General features: G+C 52.0%; 1 protein-coding gene across 1 annotated transcript in view; it reads left to right on the forward strand.

Moving 5' to 3' along the window:
• Positions 1–18,504, forward strand: part of CUBN (cubilin) — a 271,581-nt gene that overhangs the window by 94,290 nt on the left and 158,787 nt on the right. The window contains exon 28 of the mRNA XM_004605343.2: positions 9,823–9,970. Within this exon, the coding sequence (XP_004605400.2) occupies positions 9,823–9,970 (148 nt within the window). The remainder of the gene's footprint in view (positions 1–9,822; positions 9,971–18,504) is intronic.

The following is an 18,504-nucleotide window of genomic DNA, read 5'->3' on the forward strand; positions in this document are numbered from 1 at the left end:
AAAAATTCTTCCTGGATAAGTCGGTACATTTCAAATTGCTGAATCACCAAATTTCTACATGCATCCATTTATAGAACAGGAAATGGAGAAGGCAGAAAGCAGTACTACCTGTGTTATTGAGGGGGCAGAACATTCGACTTAAGTTATATGTCTGAAGAGCTTAAAATGATACTCAGCCCAGAGAAGTACTAATTACTACATTCTAGTTTGATGCTAACATAAATGTAATTTATCGATTAACTTTTTTTGCTCTCTACAACATTTTGCAAAAGAATGTAGCACTGTAGCACTGTCGTCCCATTGTTCATCGAGTTGCTCGAGCGGGCACCAGTAACGTCTCCATTGTGAGATTTGTTACTGTTTTTGGCGTATTGAATACGCCACAGGGAGCTTGCCAGGCTCTGCCATGTGGGCGGATCTCTCAGTAGCTTGCCTGGCTCTCCGAGAGGGACGGAGGAATCGAACCAGGGTCGGCTGCATGCAAGGCAAACACCCTACCTGCTGTGCTATTGCCCTAGTTGCAAAAGAATGTATTAAAAAAAAGAAGGCCTCCCCAGCTCTGCTAGGTTGGGGGGACCTCTAGGCCCACGCCGGGTACTGGAACCCAGGGCCTCATGCATGGAGAGTATGTGCCCCACCCTTCCAGCTTCCTCCCCAACCAAACATTTCACAATGACTGAAAGGCTCAGATTTTCAAAGCAATGGCCCAGCAGTGGTGAGCGAGCATAGGTTAACCTTGTGTTCGGCCGGGGGCTCCCTTCACCTAGCCTGTTTCCCTACAGTGTCCTCCCTCAGAGATGAGTGGCAGTCACGCTCTCGCTGCTCAGCCCGAGAAAGACAGAGGCAGAGGAGGCTCACTCTTCACAGCGTGGCCGAGCTGACGTTCATTCTCATGGCACTGCCCCCCGCACTTCCTGGGCCAATGACTCATATTTCCTGGAACTGTCTTTCAGAGGAAGTTGACTTCTAAGGATGCCAGTTATTTTGCTTAGAATTCAGAGATAAGCCCCTTCAGTTTTGAGGGTCGCTGCTATGCTAAAGCACACAGGGAAAGTGCCAACTTGATGCCAGATGATTCAAATTCTGTCTGCATAGCCCACCCACACCATGAGTGTCGCCTTTTATGATCTGGGCATAAAGGAATTTGAGCGCTAAATGGATTCATTGGTTAGTCAAGCCAAATATCTGTAGTATTAATTAGTGTCAGAGGAAGCGTTTTATAAGAAATTTAGATTCCAGTATTACTGGAGTACAAGTGATTTTTCAGAAAATGATAGCAAATGATCATCATATGATTAAAATTCCTCCTCTCTAAAGAAGTGCCAATCTTTTCTGACCATCCCTTTCAATGAAGAATTTTCCTGGGATCAGATAAATGTGCTGTAGTTAATGAGGCAAACAAACCCAGCTCTAAGAGACCTCTGCTCTCAGACTCGAAAGCGTTTCTTCTCTTCCTTTCTCAAACCTGGGGGACAGACTCAGGATGAATCGTAATCAGACCCCATGATAAATTTCAATCTGCTCTTCTGCTAGTAACCCCACACCCTCCCCACACTGCTTTTCTAAAGTATGGAACTGGGTTGGCCCAAGCTTCTTTCCTTGGCACTGTCCATGTCTGCTGTTCCTCTGATGGCAGCTGTGGCCATGTAAAGGGGACCCTGAAGGTCCACGGAGGCAGGAGGCAAGAGTGGAGGACTTGAAAATCAGAAATCTTTTCGTGGACTTTGGTGAATATGCTGTTTGCTTCTTGTCCACATGGGAAAGATTGCTCATTTCAGCAATGGATTTCTGTTGACTGATTCTTGAGCAGATATTCCTCTTGCCTGCCTGCATTGGGAAGGGTCTGAGGGGCAGGGTTCTAGACCCTTCCAGCACAAGCTTCTTTGGTTTCACACTCTGTGCACCAGATTTCTATTTGGTGTTTCCTTGTTTCTGCTTATGATTGTTTAACCCCGTAATATATTATTGGACGTTTAGCATTTCAGCGTCGCCCTCCCCTGCCCTCCCTTTTGCCATTGTTGTGATGGGGGGGGGTCATGCTCCTTTAATTGCGGTGCTCACACACCCTTTGGTTTGGGTGTCTGCGGGGGGAGGGGGACACACATGCACGCACTTGCTGGGATGGTGCAGCTCTGATTGTGGGGTTCACAGGCAGACCAGCTGTGCTCTGGAGCCTGTGCTCTGAGCAGCACCTGGGGGCCCAGATCGCAGTGCTCAGAGACCTGCTTCCCCCCCCCCCCCCGGGGAGCCTCAGGGAGGCCCCTGTGTGAGGCAGGTGCTTTGCATCATCTACAGGTCCCAGATTTCACCCCGCTTCTGAGGCCTCTGGAGCACATGGTGAGATTTTAGGAAGCGGGGTTATTATTATTATTATTATTATTATTATTATTTTGCTTTTTGGGGTCACTCCTGGCTCTGCACTCAGGAATTACCCCTGGCGGTGCTCAGGGGCCCATATGGGATGCTGGAATTGAACCTGGGTCAGCCGCGTGCAAGGCAAATGCCCTACCCGCTGTGCTATCGCTCCAGCCCCGGGAAGCAGGGTAATTAGAACAAAAAAGTTTCATGGCAGTGGTAGAGTTGGCAGGAGGAAGGTTGTGGCTGGCGGAATTAAATGTTCCTGTGTACGCAGGAGAGCTTGCTTAGCTTTCAGAGCACTTCCCAGCCACTGGGGAGAGAACCAGGCGCTCTCAGCCCATTCCACAGCATCACGCCTCTGTTTATAAGAAGCCTTTGGTCCCTGGACATCTGAAGGAATTCTTTTTCAAAAGAGAATTAGTCTAATTAATAATTAAAACCTAGTTATGATCAAAGAGGAAGCATTAGGGACAGAAAATATGGTTTTAAATTAATGTTAGAAGAGATTACCTTCTCTGATAACATTTTAATAGACTAGTTCTCATATATAATCTTGAGATCCATTAGGAAACTAGGGAATTAGACTAATGTTTTTAGTAGACTAATTGTATATATGAATATACATTGACTATACAGTTTATATACATATGAGAACACAAAAGGATCTAGAATTCTGAGATGGTAAATTATTACTAATGCAAATCTCTGTAACCATGTCAATTGTCCTCAAATATAACACATTAAACACAAATGTATCTTGTCATATAGGAATGCACACCCAATACAAGAAATTTAGATGTCTAGAGAAAAAACTAAATAAAGTAAAATGAACCTAAAAGTTACCAGTACTAAACCTGTTACGCAACGCTTCGGTATAATTTTGCTATTAGAAAGAGGTCATTCTGTGCAGACTGTCTTGGAGTGATGCTCTCTCTAATCTGACAGTAGCTTGTGAATGTTTCTTGCATTATTGTTTCTGCCACATCCTTTCCAGCACACGGCATCTCCCTCCTAAACTATCATTCTTCTTGGGAAACATTTAGACTCTTCTCCAATTTACACCCCTCTACGCGATGCAAAGATGAACCTCTTCGCAGTGGAGTGTTTGCACACAAGTTGGGTTAGACAAGGATTTACCAGGGAGGCAAATTGGCCCTTGCAGCTGCTCAAGAGAGTGATGTGGAGAGAGCAGGAATAAAAATGTCAGTGCCCAGTCACCACCCAGCACAGGGAGGAGAGTCGCTGTGGTTGTGGGGGAGACAGTCCCGTCACTGTGGGTGACACAGATTCACTCAGAAGCGGCTTTTGGTGGGTTTCTTGTGTTCACCCAGAGCCCGAGCCCTGAGCCATGGTTTAATTTTAGCTGCAGATCTCATACTTCCTGCCACTCCCTGTTAGCGTGGACCAGCCAGCTCTTCCTGGGTCTTGGGGCAGACCAAGACCTAGGAACTAATAATTGTTTGAGCATGTTGTTCGTGCCATACGTTGTAGCTCAGTCTGTTCTGGGACTTTTCTCATTTGTGAGATAAGTACCATTCCGGTGCCAAAGTTATCAAGGAAATTGGCTTAGAGAGATTAAGCGATTTTGGCCAGATTATCTTCGAGGCAAATTTCAGAGCTGGACCAGACTGTGAACTAGGTTATGCCGAAGCAACCCCCGTATGTTGTTCCTGCAGTAAAATGACTTTCCTGCTTTGTGTGGAAATGGAATCGTCTATTAGTGGCACCGACTTTAAAATGCCTCCCTGGGAAGGCACAGGCCTGAACGCTCAGAAATGGGGCCTTCATCTTTCCATCCCTGGTATTGTTGTACTCTACAAAGAATGAAACAGGCAGTTTGAGTTATCATCCTGACCCTACAATGGGTTTGAAAAAAGTCAGTCTGCCATTAGACCACGTTCATATCTAGGAACAATAATAATTCCTGCTCATTGCATGGCATCTCACGTTTCCAAAATGTTAAAACAACTGAGGCAGGAGGAAGCATTTGAAAAGCATAGTCGTATTCTTGCAGTTCTTCAAAGGGATTCCTGCCAAGGGGGTGAATTGAGGTATCTTCCCTGAGACTGGGTTCAGTACCTATAAAACTCTTAGAAAAGATCAGGTGAACTTGGCCAGGGCAGTGTCTTTGGCTCTCTACCTTCTACCTCGTGCGTGACAGCCCGCAGTATTCTGAGGGAAAGCGTAGATTGTTTCTTTTTGCAACCAAAGTACCAGTGGGTTGATGGCTGCATGGGCCTGTGTGAAGGAAGGCGGCCGAAATTGGTCAGTGTGGCTCAGTGAGGGATTTCCTTCCTCTCTGAGTGTGGTCGAGCTATTTCAAGGCGGGATTAGGGGTGGGGAGGACATTAGTCACAAAACCCCTCCAGAATGTTCTCGTAGAGGGAATAACCAGAGCCATTCTGCACGAGCGGGTCTGTGTCTCCACACCTCCAAGCCGTGCAGGATGGCACATCGAGTGGCTTATCTGAAAATAACGAGCGTCACGCGTGGTAGAAATAGATTTGTAGGAGCCTTTCCTGACTGAGGAGGCAGAACTCCGTACTCAAAGTCAGAATCTCAGTCTTTTCTTCTAAATTTCTACCAGCTTCCTTTGGGTAGGCTTAATTCCTGCCCCCGAGGCTGGCCGTACTCAGGAAATCTGTCGTTTCTGGAATGATTTGGAGCAGCCTTAGGAGGGCCAGGCCAGTGTGCCTGCCAGCACTTCACAAGTGACTCACAGCTGGAATGTCCTGTGGTTACCCTTCTGCTCTGAAAACAGCATCAGAAGCAGTAGAAACCAACTGGTTTCCACGGCAACCGGTATTTGTGTACTTTGAAAAATGACTGTTCTTTCTGTGGGGTTCAATTTGCGCGGGTATGAATGGTAGAGGTGACGTTAGCATCTGGGCAAACATAAATGAGAAAACATGATTTAATTCAGTGTGAACTTCAGAGGGACATCAAATTGGGGGGTCCAGGATTTTGGGGGGATAGATAGATTGTTCTACACTAATTAATTCATTACTTTCTTCGACATTATGTCTAAGCATTTTCACCCGTGTCTGTTTGATGTGTATTTCAATGCATCGTTCTCTCCCCCTCAAAGGCAAAATGCAACTAATTGTCATTCATCAGCGGCCCCCAAATCCACCCTCTGCCCTCCTCCCACGCACAGGCGCTGTTTAAGAACCACTGGGCTTCTCCCAGGGCCCCTCGTTGATGAGGTAATCCCAGCGGAAGGAAGGGGAAGAAAGATCCCCTCCGAGGCAAGGGAAATGTCAGGTTTCTTGTCCTGGCTGAAAGCAGGAACTTGTGCCAAGTCGCAGTCCCTCTGCGTGCGTGCGTGCCACTGCTTGAGGTTTCATAAGACCCAGCCAGTTCGGCCCGGTTCTGGGCATAGAGACGTTCTTCCTACCTGTGCTTTGATCGCTGCAGATGAAACCATTCAGATCTGATCACTGAACTGCAACGTGAAGAATGAGCCTTCCGAGTGGAAAACAAGTGGGCGTTCTCCTGCTGGTTAGGCCTCGGCTTGGGAACGCTCTGTGCAGTTTGGTATCAATTAGTGTGGAAGTGGAATTCACAGGCCTGGATTTAAAACCTAGGAGACAGAGATCAAGGGCCTACAGGGAGGCGGTTAGGGACAGATGAAGGCCTGGCCGTGCCCCACCTGCCCAGGGGAAGGCTTTGCTTGCCGCACCCCTTTTTAGGTGTTGTGTTTCTAACACAATCACTCCTGCATCTCGGCTTCTCTCACACGTGTCCAGAACAGGGGAAACTTCATGATCCGGATGCTCACGAGAGCGAGCCGAAAAGGAAGCTGAAGGAACCAGCCTGAAAAAACAATAACCAAAAAAAAAAAAAAAAAACCCTCATGATTCATTTGCTGAAAATACCGAAGCCAAATCCTCAAAGCCAAGTCATTAGGAAGTTGGGCGCTTCCTTGCAAATTTCTGCCAATCAGCCCCCTACCCAGCACCCCCTGATCTCAGGGTTTGGGAACTCCAGGAGACCTGCCAAGATCTCAAAATCTGCAGCTTGTTTTGGCCTCGGTCCTGGTGCCCTTTCTGGAGCCCCCTCTCTGCACACAGGCCCTTCGCTGGCTGGGTGGGGCCTGTTCGGGGGCAGGGCTGTGAGATGGAACTAGTGCATCAAGAGGGGCTCACCGAGCAGCGCTGATTCAGTTCCTTGAGATCTCCGCCTGCTGGGCAGAGGCTTTACTCACCGAAGGAGAGGAAGCTGCCCCTTGCAAAGCCCAGCACTGGGCAGCGAGAGGCTGTAGGAGGGGCGTGGATGCTGAGAAACTCCTCTCGGCAGGGGAGAGCATCACGTGCCCCGGGCCTAGCAGGCCCACACAGGTGGCAGAGAGGGAAAGGGAGAGGGTCCGAGAGGCCAACTCCAGACGGGATATGGGACGGCCCCAAGGTGGGCTTGCTCAACTGTTGTGTGCCAGGGCTGTTGCGATGGTACAGCAGGTAGGGCATTTGCCTTGCACGCAGCCGACTCGGGTTCGACCCCTGCCATCCCATAGGATCCCCCTGAGCACCGCCAGGAGTGATTTCTGAGTGCAGAGCCTGGAGGAACCCCTGGGAAATGCCAGGCGTGACCCCAAAAGCCAAAAACAAAAGACAAAAGGAGAAAACTCCAAAATGCCCTTCTCAGTAGATTGCAGATGATAACCTACCTCAGGCCATTTCAGCGGATGAAAAGTGATCAGGTGAGGGTGGGAACCGTGGTTCAAGCCTCGCTCTCCCGCAGACACCCACCCACACCTGCTCTTGGCCAAGGCGCTCTCATCATCACCCAGGGAAACCCGTGTGCACGCCAGCAGACACGGGCTTTTATTTTCTCTTGGGAAAAAAGTGTCCCCCGCAGGGGCCCTGGAGCACAAGGCAAGGACCTGAGGGGGAAGGAAGCCAAGCTTTCTGGACCGTGTCATTCTCTCTCTGATGGGAGGGAGGGGGCAGGCATTTGAGTTTTAGTTGTTCTTTTTTTTTCCTATTGTCTCTTTGTATCTGTTAAAATGGTCAGCTGAAGGGGAAAATGAGCACATGCGGATATAAGAAATACCTCAGTGGGGAAAGCTATAAAAAATATTTTTTTCCACAAATGGAATAGATAGCCATATTTTGCCCAATAAGTAGCCATAAATAAGTATGGAAATAGCCCCATAAATATAGAAGTGTTCTTTCAACCTCAGAGCAACACAGGTTAAGACAACAGCAGCAAAAATGCAGTTTCCACTTATCAACACTGATCTTGAAAATAGTAACAGCCATAGTTGCTGAAGTAAAATGCCCTGTAAGCCAGTTCTATAAGCTACTGGGGACCTGTGTGAGGGGGGCGAGGTGTGGTTGTAAATTGGTAAAAACTTTCTAAGAGAGTTAATGATCTTTATCAAAAGCATCAAAGATGATACACTTCATTTTGCTTAAAGAAATCTTTTCTGCAAATAAATGTAAAATATAAAATAGTTTTTATATATTGTATTTTAATAGGGTAGAACATTATCTGAAATCTACTGAGAAGGACATAGGACATTTTGGGATTTCGAGGCGAGGGTTGGGTTATTTTTTTATTTTATATTTATTTTTATTTATATTTCTAATTAAAGGCACTGGAGATCTCTTAAGTGAATAACAGGATGGTAAAGTAAGTGCTGTATCTGGCAGCATCATTAAAAATGCTTGCACAGATGTCTGGGGATTGCTCAGTGGAAGACTCTCCTCCTTGTAGTTGTCAGGCCATGAGTTTGACCTTTGACCCCAGCCCACAATGCCAAGTATGACCTCCAGCCCCCCACCGCCACCAAGTGTGTGTGCCAGCACCATTAGTAAAAAGGCATGCCCCCCACATTGCCCCATGGCATCACAGCTAAGTGTGGGACCCCTACAATCAAGTGGGTGACCCCACCCAGTCATCACAGCCAAACTAAGGGCAGGGCAGGGGGAATGTTCTGACACATTCAGCACATTCAGGTACTTAGCCTGAGTCTGCACGTATGCACCTGCACACGCCTCGCTCATTTGCCGTCATGGAGAAGGTAGGACAGCTTCCGGAAGTGACCAGCATTGGCCTTGGTTCTGGGTTTTGTCTTTCCTTTTCCGTAGTTTTCTGCTGTTTGCTCACACGGTTAGCATTTGTTTAAGAATCCCATCTTGGAGTGAGAGACTGGAATTCTTTTTGACCAGACTAGTCATCCCTTTCCGCTCCCCCTTTCCCTTACCCTGTGCCTGGCCTTGGCCTTAGAGGGTCCGGGCCGAGGCCCGCATCCAGCCCTACTATGACGATTCATATTTGGTCCCACAAATGTCTTAGGCTTGGGGTCAGGTCTGTGGCCAAGTTCTTTCACTATAATGATCAATTGGGAATTCTTCCTCTTTCTGTTTGTTTGTTTTGTTTAGGGGCCAGTGCTCAGGACTTACTCCTGGCTCTGTACCTAGGGTCACTCCTGACAGGGTTCATGGGACCATGTGAGGAGCTGGGGATGAACCCAGGTCAAGTGAGTGCAAGTCAAGTGCACCGTCCTTAACTTTTCTGTCACTCCCCACTGTACCATCCCTACCCACTGCACCAGTGCTCTGGCCTTTGGGACATTTTTAAAACATTTTATTGAATCACTGTGAGACAGTTACAAGCTTTCATGTTTGGGTTACAATCACACAATGATCAAGCGCCCCTCCCTCCACCAGTGCACATTCCCCACCACCAATATCCTCAGTATACCCCCCCTTTCCCACCCTCCCCCTGCTCCATGGCAGACAATATTCCCCATACCCTCTCTCTGCTTCTGGGCATTATAGCTTGCAACACAGACACTGAGAGATGATCATGTTTGGTCCATTATCTACTTTCGGCACACATCTCCCATCCCAACTGGTTCCTCCAGCCATCATTTTCTTAGTGATCCCTTCTCTATTCCATCTGCCTTCTCCCCTCTGCTCATGAAGCAGGCTTCCAGCTATGGGACAAATGGGACAATCTCCTGGTCCTTGTATCTACTGTCCTTGGGTGTGAGCCTCATGTGATGCTACCCTACACTCCACAAATGAGTGCAGTCCCTCTATATCTGTCCCTCTCTTTATGACTTATTTCACTTAGCATGATACTCTCCGTGACCATTAACTTATAAGCAAATTTCATGACTTCATCTCTCCTAACAGCTGCATAGTATTCCATTCTGTAGATGTACCAAAGTTTCTTTAACCAGTCATCTGTTCTAGGGCCCTCGGGTTGTTCCCAGATTTTGGCTATTGTGAACAGTGCTGCAATGAACATATAAGTACAGATGTCATTTCTACTGTGCTCTTTTGCATCCTCGGGATATATTCACTTCTGGGAATTCTTGTTAAGTCGCCTCAGCACACCAGGCTATAGCATCGGACCCGAGGAATGGCATTCAATAACACATGTGTTGTTTCTCCCTTTGTGGCAAGCTCTGTGTGTTAAACTGTTTTCTATCACGTGTCTGCTTGGTTTCAGCTCCACGATGGCGTTCGGAGGATAGGTCGCTACTGTGGGACAGACTTGCCACCTCCTGGGAATACCACGGGCTCCGTGCTGCAAGTGCTGTTCCACACGGACGGGGTGGGTAAGGAGAAAGGATTCCAGATGCAGTGGTTTGTGGAAGGTAAGGAGCCGCGAGCCAGCCCCGCTGGGTTCGGGCCTCGTGGACTTGGCCAGGAGTTCTCGCCTCTCTGACTCTCCGCTGGGAACTACAACCAGGCCGTGACAATGGAAGGGGGTGGGCTGTCTGGGGAAAGTGTAGCGCCGTGAGCTGGAGCGCTTGCTGGGCCTGCAGGAGGCCTGGGTTCCATCCTCAACACTCCAGGGGCCCCTGACACTGCCAGGAGTGGCCCCTGAGCTCGGAGCAGGGAGTAGCCCCGAGCGCCACGGGGTGTGGCCCCCAAACCACAAAAAGGAAAAGTTCACTCAGACTTTGGTTAAACTTGAGGAATCGAGTCTTGTCAAGGCTGAGAGAGGAAGTGAAATCAGTGGCCAGGGTTTGGGTAGGGACTCAAGCCCGTAGGCTGATGGGAGGCGGGCGACAAAGGAGGGGGCACAAGGACGGTGCGTTTCTGGGGACGAAGCCTTGGCTGGGTGCAGCAGCCCTCGCTCGGCACAGCAGCCCGGGCCTCTCAGGCGGAACGGAGCAGAGTGATGCTCGGCGCTCACCCTCAGAGGAGGACCAGGAGAGAAGGATTGCGTCCACGGGAGGGACTGGCAGAGGCGAGTCGGAGCAGAGAACTGTTGGCGTCCGCTGTCTTGGCGGTCGGACCAGCACCGCCTCTGAGCCCGGCAGAGACCGGGGGCTAAGGAAGCAGGAGCCGTGAGCACCCTCTGAGCCCGGCAGAAACCGGGGGCTAAGGAAGCAGGAGCCATGAGCCTCTGAGCTCTTGCAAGAGGGCCGGGGCTCCCCGAGTGACCTCGGGTGAGCCAGGGCCAGCCCCCACTGTCGGGCTGCCCCAAAGCCTCATCGTCACACCCTGGAGCTTGTTAGGAGTGCAAACTCTCGGACCCTCCTGGGCCTCTCAAGACAGGCCTGGTCTGCATCTGAGCTGGGATCCCGGTGGAGTGAGCTGAGAACCGGGGCCCAGAGCGGGAGCCCTGCCCTGCCGCCCAGCCACGGGCTCACTGGGATGCTTCAGTCCAATTCCACACGATCCTGGGAGGCATGCCACATGTTCTGTCTGTGCTGTGGCCCCCCTGTCAGAGCCCAGGGTGACACCCGGGAGCCCGTGCCTGGGGGTCATGGCTGTCTCCAGGATAGCATTACTGTCCCGTGACCCATTCTAAGGGTCTCTGTGCTGCACACAGCGGATGGCCCTGTCACCTCCCCAAGTCAGAGCTGTGGCGATCTGGGGGGGGGGCTGGGTCCATTTCATTCAAATAGCAGCACCGGGGGCAGTGGGAGGGGTAGTCTATTTTAAAATATCATGTTACTCTGCAGAGCTACCTTCAGCCTGGAGTGCAGAGTCTGAATTCCCAGCACACGTGAGCAGGGTAATTAAGGCTGCAGAAATTCCACACCACCCTCTTCTTAGATTTTGCCTTAGAATGCCAATGAATCCATCTATTATTATTTATTTTTGGGGGGGCCATGGGTTCTGAGGACTTACTCAGAACTTACTCAGACTTACTAAGTCCTGAGAACCCATCAGTTCTCAGGACTTACTCCTGATTCTGTGCTCAGGGATCACTCCTGGTGGGCTTCGGGACACCAAATGTGATGTCAGAGACGGAACCTGGGTTGGCTGCATGCAAGCCCAGCCGTGACACCCCCACTGTCTCTCCAGCCCCGAACCCATCCATTAAACAAGGCTGTTGGCTGGATCCGTCTCTGCTACCGTCTGTCTCCTGTTTCTGTGATTTGGGAGTGCTGGGTTCCCAGGAGATGGGACAGTCTGAGAAGATGAAGGGACAGAGACCCGCAGGCAAGACCTGGGCCTTCAAAGGCCCTCAAAGACGTGCCGCAGCTTCTCAGACTGTTATGAGCATATGGGTCACGGGGCCTCTCATTAAACTGAGGAGTCTGATGGCACTGGGAGGCTCCTGGAATCTGCTGCTTTATTTTATTTATTTATTTATTTATTTATTTATTTATTTTTGGGTCACACCCGGCGATGCACAAGGGTTACTCCTGGCTCTGCACTCAGAAATTACCCTTAGTGGTGCTCAGGGGACCATAAGGGATGCTGGGAATAGAACCTGGGTCGGCCGCGTGCAAGGCAAATGCCCTACCTGCTGTGCTATTGCTCCAGCCCCAAGGAACCTGCTTCTTTAGAGGTTCCTGGTGGTGCCGATGCCCTGCTCTGCAGGCCACTGTGAGGCCCAGGATTAGGGTGGTGCTAAGGTTGCAGTGATAGGATGGTCGAGGGGCAGGCGAGCCGGCAGACAGCAGCCTGAGTGGTGAGCGAGTCCTTCTAGGTGCTCCCAGGCTCACTGACTGCTTCAGTGTCCGTGGGATAAGAGCTGAGAATCGTGAAGAAAGGGGCCTCACCCCCGACGACCCGGGGGGAGAAAGCTCTTCGCATACACCAATGGGTGGAAAGTGAACCTTTCTCTCTCTTTTTTCTATAGTTTAAATTTTTTAAATTAAATAACTGATTTACAAGCTTGTCGATAGTTGAGTTTTAGGCATATAATATTTCAACACCAATCCCACGGCCTGTGACCTGTGCCAACTTCCCTCCACCAGTGTTCCTGCATTCTTAAAAGCCTTCCTTCTAAGATCAGGCACAAATTGCCCACTCTCTTCACTTCTATTTAATGTAGTAGTGGAGGTTATTGCCATAGCAATTAGGCAAAAAAAAAAAAAAAAAAAAAAAGACGCCAAAGGCATCTAGATAGGAAAGGAAGAAGTCAAGTTCTCAGTTTGTAGATGACGTGATACTATACTAAGAGAATCCTAAAGACTCCACAAAAAGGTTTTAGAAACAATAGATTAGTATAGTAGAGTGGTTACAAAATCAATACCCAGAAGTCATGGCTTTCCTACATACAAATAATGAAGCAGGAGCTGGAGCAATAGCACAGCAGGTAGGGCATTTGCCTTGCACGTAGCCGACCCAGGTTTGATTCCCAGCATCCCATAGGGTCCCCTGAGCACTGCCAGGGATAACTCCTGAGTGCAGAGCCAGGAGTAACCCCTGTACATCGCCGGGTGTGACCCAAAAAAGCAAAAAATTAAAAATAAAAATAATGAAACAGTGCTCCTACATTCCCTCCCCATCCCACCCCCCACCCCCAACCCCACCTGTCATCTTCACAGGCACATTACAAAGATTCAGTGGTTGCAGCTTAGATCTCATGTTTTCAGTTTTGTCACGTCTGTGTTTGGGATACAGAACCATGAGACGTTTCCCGAGTACCAGGCGGGGGATCCAGGATGGGATCCGTGGGACAGTGAGGGGACAGTGGCTGATGCTAATTTTAATTCAGGCCCTGAGTGACCCTAAGAGAAGCAGCCAGCGTGGAGAGCGTTAGGAGCAGTGATTTTGCCATCTGGCAGTTCTGTTTGGACTCTGTCTTCGTTCGGGAGAGCCGGAGGCGCCCTCCGTGTCTCCTGTTTCCCTCGTGACTCTTTCTGGACTCTCCCACCGGCTGAGGCTTGCTCAGCTCAGAACCAGCCGCAGAGTGACGCCCACTAAGGCCAGAGCTGGGTCTTACTTACCTATTTTAGCTCGGTGCTGCCGCTGTATATAGATCGCAGCCGGGAGGAGCCTTCTGGAAGCGGGTCGTTAATGCTCGGCCCCGCGTAAAAATGACCGTGTGGCAAGGCCACGAGCGCTCCCCGTTTATCCTCTGCACCAGCTTCGGGGCTGTGACCGAGGAGAAACTGAGGGCGCCCAGCAGAGGCGCGGGAGACTCGGGGACATCTTCCTCCAGAGAGGCTCCTTGCTCCACATTCACTGGGTGTAAGCTCGGCCCCAACATTCATCCCAGGGATGCACACACGGGAGCCTGTTTGCGCCCCAGTACTGGGGTGGGGTGTGGGAGGGCGGAGGGCGGGGTGGCAGCCTCCCTGCCTGCTCTCCCAGAGCTCAGTGCAGAAAATGGAGGTGGGGGGCGCGGAGGGGGGGTGGGGGAGTCTCTGTCAGGCGCAGTAGGGACAGGATGTGGCTGCTGATGAGAAATCAGAGCGTGGGGGTGCCAGGGAGCAGAGGGAGGGGGCTTGGCTGGGCAGAGGCCCGTGAGAGTGTGAGAATGTGGCAGCTACCTGGGCTGGCCGCAGGGCAAGGGAAGGATTCCCAGTCAAAGACAGACCCTTGACTGGGGGGAGTGGGACCCCCCCAGTTCCCAAGGGGCTGAGGCCGGAACCCCAGGACACAGCGTGGGGGGGTACTGGAGAGCTAAGCAGTGCTCGGAGCACCGGGCGAGGTCGGTCAGGGGCCGCAGCTCTCAGGCTGCTCCTCCCACCCCTCGTCCAAGTGCAGCCGCCTCACTTCTGGGAACTGAGGCTCAGGGAGGCTCTGGAAGGACTGACACCCACCAGTATACTGTGGGGCTGAGAAAAAAAATCTGATAAAATACAAAATGGCACGATGAGATACGCGAATCCGAAACCAGGTGAAGTTGCCCGGCTGGGGGACAGCACGTTCCGGAACTTGCACTTGGGTGCGACACACTCGTGGATCTGGACTTTTTCTCCACCCAGCTCGGAGTCCGGAGCGAGTTCAAAGGCCCAGGGCAGTCATGGGTGGATACGGGCCCTGCCGCTCGCCTTCTAGCTTGGCCCTGGCAGGTGCCGTTTAGACAGCCTGGCCCTTCCTTAGGTTCCTCTCTCTGCTCCGTCCTCCATGGCAGCCACGGTCCCCACTCAACCCCATCTTGCAATAAACAGAAAGGGAGGGAGGGAGGGAGGGAGGGAGGGAGGGAGGGAGGGAGGGAGGGAGGAAGGAAGGAAGGAAGGAAGGAAGGAAGGAAGGAAGGAAGGAAGGAAGGAAGGAAGGAAGGAGGGAGGGAGGGAGGGAGTCTAGCCCCTGCCTGGGGCACACGCTACCAAGCGGCGTCATCCCTGGCGTGGCTGCTGGGTAACAGCGCTTCCCACACCATTCCCTCAGCCAGTGAACAGCGTGGCCGGGTGACTGGCAGGTTCCGTGCAGACCAGCGGTCTAAGTCTCTTTGCTGGGGGAAAATGGACCCACCCTCGGGCTTTCTTGCTGGGCCCATTTTACAGTCGCATTGGGCCTCTGCCTGCCTTTGTGTGGCCTTCCGGGAGAGTCCCCGCTGCCCGGCCCCAGTGAAGAGTTCCCAGGCTATGGCATTGTCCAGGGCCGATGCAGCCAGGGGGGCTCCGTGGGGGCGGCCGGCGGGAACAGAGAACTCTCTGCAGGCGGTGTGGTGGGGGCCCTCCCCCGCACCGCTCACACGCGCTCACCTCCTCTGCTCGGCCCCGAGACCCTCTTTCAACTTGGCAACGGAGCCAGCCTGCCAACAAGGTCAAGGATCTTTGTGAGGGGCGAGGGGCGGAGAGACATTAGCCAAGGGAGTGAGTCCCCCTCCCCCCACTCCCTAGCGGGGGAGGGCTGCGAGCCCGCCCTCTGATCGGAGGTGATGTCACCCAGAGTTTCACAAAGCAAAGTGTGGCTGGGGGGTGGGGTGCAGGGAGGGCCGATGACATCAGCCTCTGCAGTGGGGGCTGTTCGCCGGCTGTGGGAGGGTCTCAGGCATCTGCTTGGGACCAACGGTTGCAGCCCCCCCGCCGGCTGCTGCCTGGCCCGCCCACTTTGAATGTGAGCCAGCGCCTTCCCAGGCACCTGAGGGCTGGGCCCGCAGACAAAGGCTCTTTGCAGACTCAATTACTCCCAGCCCTGGCGAGGAATCCCCGCGGGCCCCGGCGCGTCTCCCTGAGAACTTCCCTCGCCGCCCCTTTCCCTCCGGGAGCCCTTTGGCCGTGGAGTGACTGGGGGTCTCCGGGAGAGTTCGCTGGTGGCTTTGAGTTGCAATGGCCAGGGGGTGGGGAGTCATTTGCCTGCCTTTATGGCTTCAGGGGGGCTCTCTCGGGGTGAAGTTTTCACCTTCAGTGTTTCCGGTCTCCATCGGCCTCCTGTGAGAGCTGGGTCTCCACCCTGAGGGCCAGGACAGACCTCTGGGGGGACCTCTGGGCACCGCCTCACCAGAGAACGGTTTGCACAAGCGCGGCATGGTTTGGTGATTGCACTCCCTGGAAACACATTTATTTACTTAGATGGACTTATTCCGGGGACCTCCCAAACAGTGCTCATCCTGAGCGCCCTGGGTGTAGCCCCAAAGCCAGATTCCTGAAAAAAAATAGCAGTAAGTTCCTATTATCCAAACAGCGATGAAAATAAAAAATAGGCCCCTGAAATGGCCGCTCAACACCTTTATTGCAAACCACAACACGTAATCAGAGAGAGAGAACGAAAGGGAATACCTTGCCATAGTGGCAGTTTGGGGTGGGGGGAGACGGGACTGGGGAGGGTGGGAGGGACGCTGGGTTTACTGGTGGTGGAGAATGGGCACTGGTGAAGGGATGGGTTCTCGAACTTTGTATGGGGGAAACATGAGCACAAAAATGTATAAATCTGTAACTGTACCCTCACGGTGATCCACTAATTAAAAATAAAAAAAAAGAAAATAATACAAAAAAAAAGAGTTTTAGAGCAAAAACTTTTGCTTCAGAAATTAACAACTGTATTTACATGTTTGCATCCCACAACTGTTTAATTTTCAAATTAAAACAAAACTTTTCTATGAAAATAACAAATAGGCCCCTGAGCACTGCTGGGCCGGATAACCCCAAGCATCCGTGACCAGCAGCACTCACAAGCCAATGCCGGGGTCCAAAGATGAGGGTCGCCTGGGATCACTGGGGCCACACCCAGCGGCGCTGGGGGTCTGTTTGTTATTTTTAAGCATAGTTTGGGTACTGTGGAAACTGTTGCTGTTTTCCCCCATGTGTTTGGCTCCGGGCACACCCGCAGCGCTCAGAGGCGACTCTGAGCAGGAGCTGAGATTGGGGGTTGCCCCTGGTGGTGCTGGGACTCACCCACACTCCTGCGTGCCACGCGCCCAGGGAGGCGTCTGCGGAGAGCACGTGTCTGGGCCGTTCATTCGTTCCGCCACAGCCACCATCACATCTGGTTTCTGCGTATGGAACGGAAGTTTCTCGTCCATGTCCTGCCTTTGCAAAGCCCTGGGGGGGGGGGGGGGGAGACGTAAACCACAGGCCTGGATCCCTTACTGCCGGCCAGCCGGGAGTCCGAAATCCGGGTGCTGGTTGGGTTTCCGCCAAGGGCTTGGTTGGGGTGACTGCTGCTCTCTGCTGTTCCCACAGGACCTTTTCGGGGTGAGCATCCAGGAGTCTTTTTTTTTTTTTTTTTTTTTACTTTTTGGGTCACACCCGGCGATGTACAGGGATTACTCCTGGCTCTGCACTCAGGAATTATTTCTGGCCTGGTGGTGCTCAGGGGACCATGTGGGATGCTGGGAATCGAACCTGGGTCGGTTCTGTGCAAGGCAAACGCCCTCCCCGCTGTGCTATTGTTCCAGCCCTGGGAGTGACACAGAAGTCAGGCTGGGACAGCGGGCCCCCATGACCCCACCCCTACACTCCGAAAGGGCAGAGCTGGGAGTTCTGGGCTTGGGGTGAGGTTGGGGTGCAAGAGACAGGAAGAGAGAGCATCCTGGTCTCCACAGGGGAGACAGACCCACGAGACCCATGGCCGCGTAGCCAGCAGGTTCTGGGGCCCGGGGAGAGCCACAGAGAGATGCCCCCCGGGAAGCTTTGAAATGAAGTCCTGAACACGGAGTCCCTGCAGTTCAGTGAGACAGAGTCGGGGAGACAGCGCCGAGAGGGACGGGGAAGGCCTGGGAGGGAGCCAGGATTGTGCAACGGGCCAGGATTTCAGCGAAGTCACGTGTTGTCTGAGTCACTCCCGAGAGCAAGCAGGGCTTCCTGGGAGGGTGAAGAGGAAAGATGGTTTTCCTTGGAGAGTTCTGTGCTACACTGGAGTTGGGAAGTTTCATCCTGGGGCGCTTGGAGAAAAACGCTAGAGAGACCCCTGGGAAGGGTAGTAAGGGACAGTTGAGAGTCGCCGAGCCACACCGCGGTGGTCGGAGACAGCCCGTCGGGCCCTGTGACTTGGTGTCACCTGCATCTTTGCTTGCGCGCGGGGCAGCGTCTTCCAGCAGACTCGCGTTAGGAGGCTCCCAGCGAACGGGCTTTCCTGAGTGGTGGTAGAAGAGGAGGGTCCCAGGGGCGACTCGCGAGGCGGGGATGTGAGTGACACAGCCTGGCCCCCCTCCAGCCCAGACACACGGCTTCTGTGGTGTCACTTCAACGGGTATGACCTCCTGCACCATCAAGAGATACCGCACGTTGGCTTCGCAAGTTGGTCAAGGCACACGGGCCCAAATGCCATGGACCCTGGGAACGGTTTGAGTCTTCTCAGGAAAGAGCAAAAGAGAAGCTTAAAACAACAAAAAACATTTTCTTTGCTTAAATGAAAACCTGTTTCCCTAAGTGCTCATTAGATTTCCGTTCCCACTTATGCATTCTCTACTCCGTTTATGCTTGTCCTAGCAGTTCTAGACTATTCGAAACTGTTACCTCTGTGATGCTCTTAGAAAAATTCGAAGCCCAGGGATTGAGCTTAGTGCAGACCCAAAGCACAGGTTTCTGCATGAGGATACTGGGTC

Source organism: Sorex araneus, chromosome 9 (genome assembly GCF_027595985.1).
Source record: "Sorex araneus isolate mSorAra2 chromosome 9, mSorAra2.pri, whole genome shotgun sequence".
Taxonomy (NCBI): domain Eukaryota; kingdom Metazoa; phylum Chordata; class Mammalia; order Eulipotyphla; family Soricidae; genus Sorex; species Sorex araneus.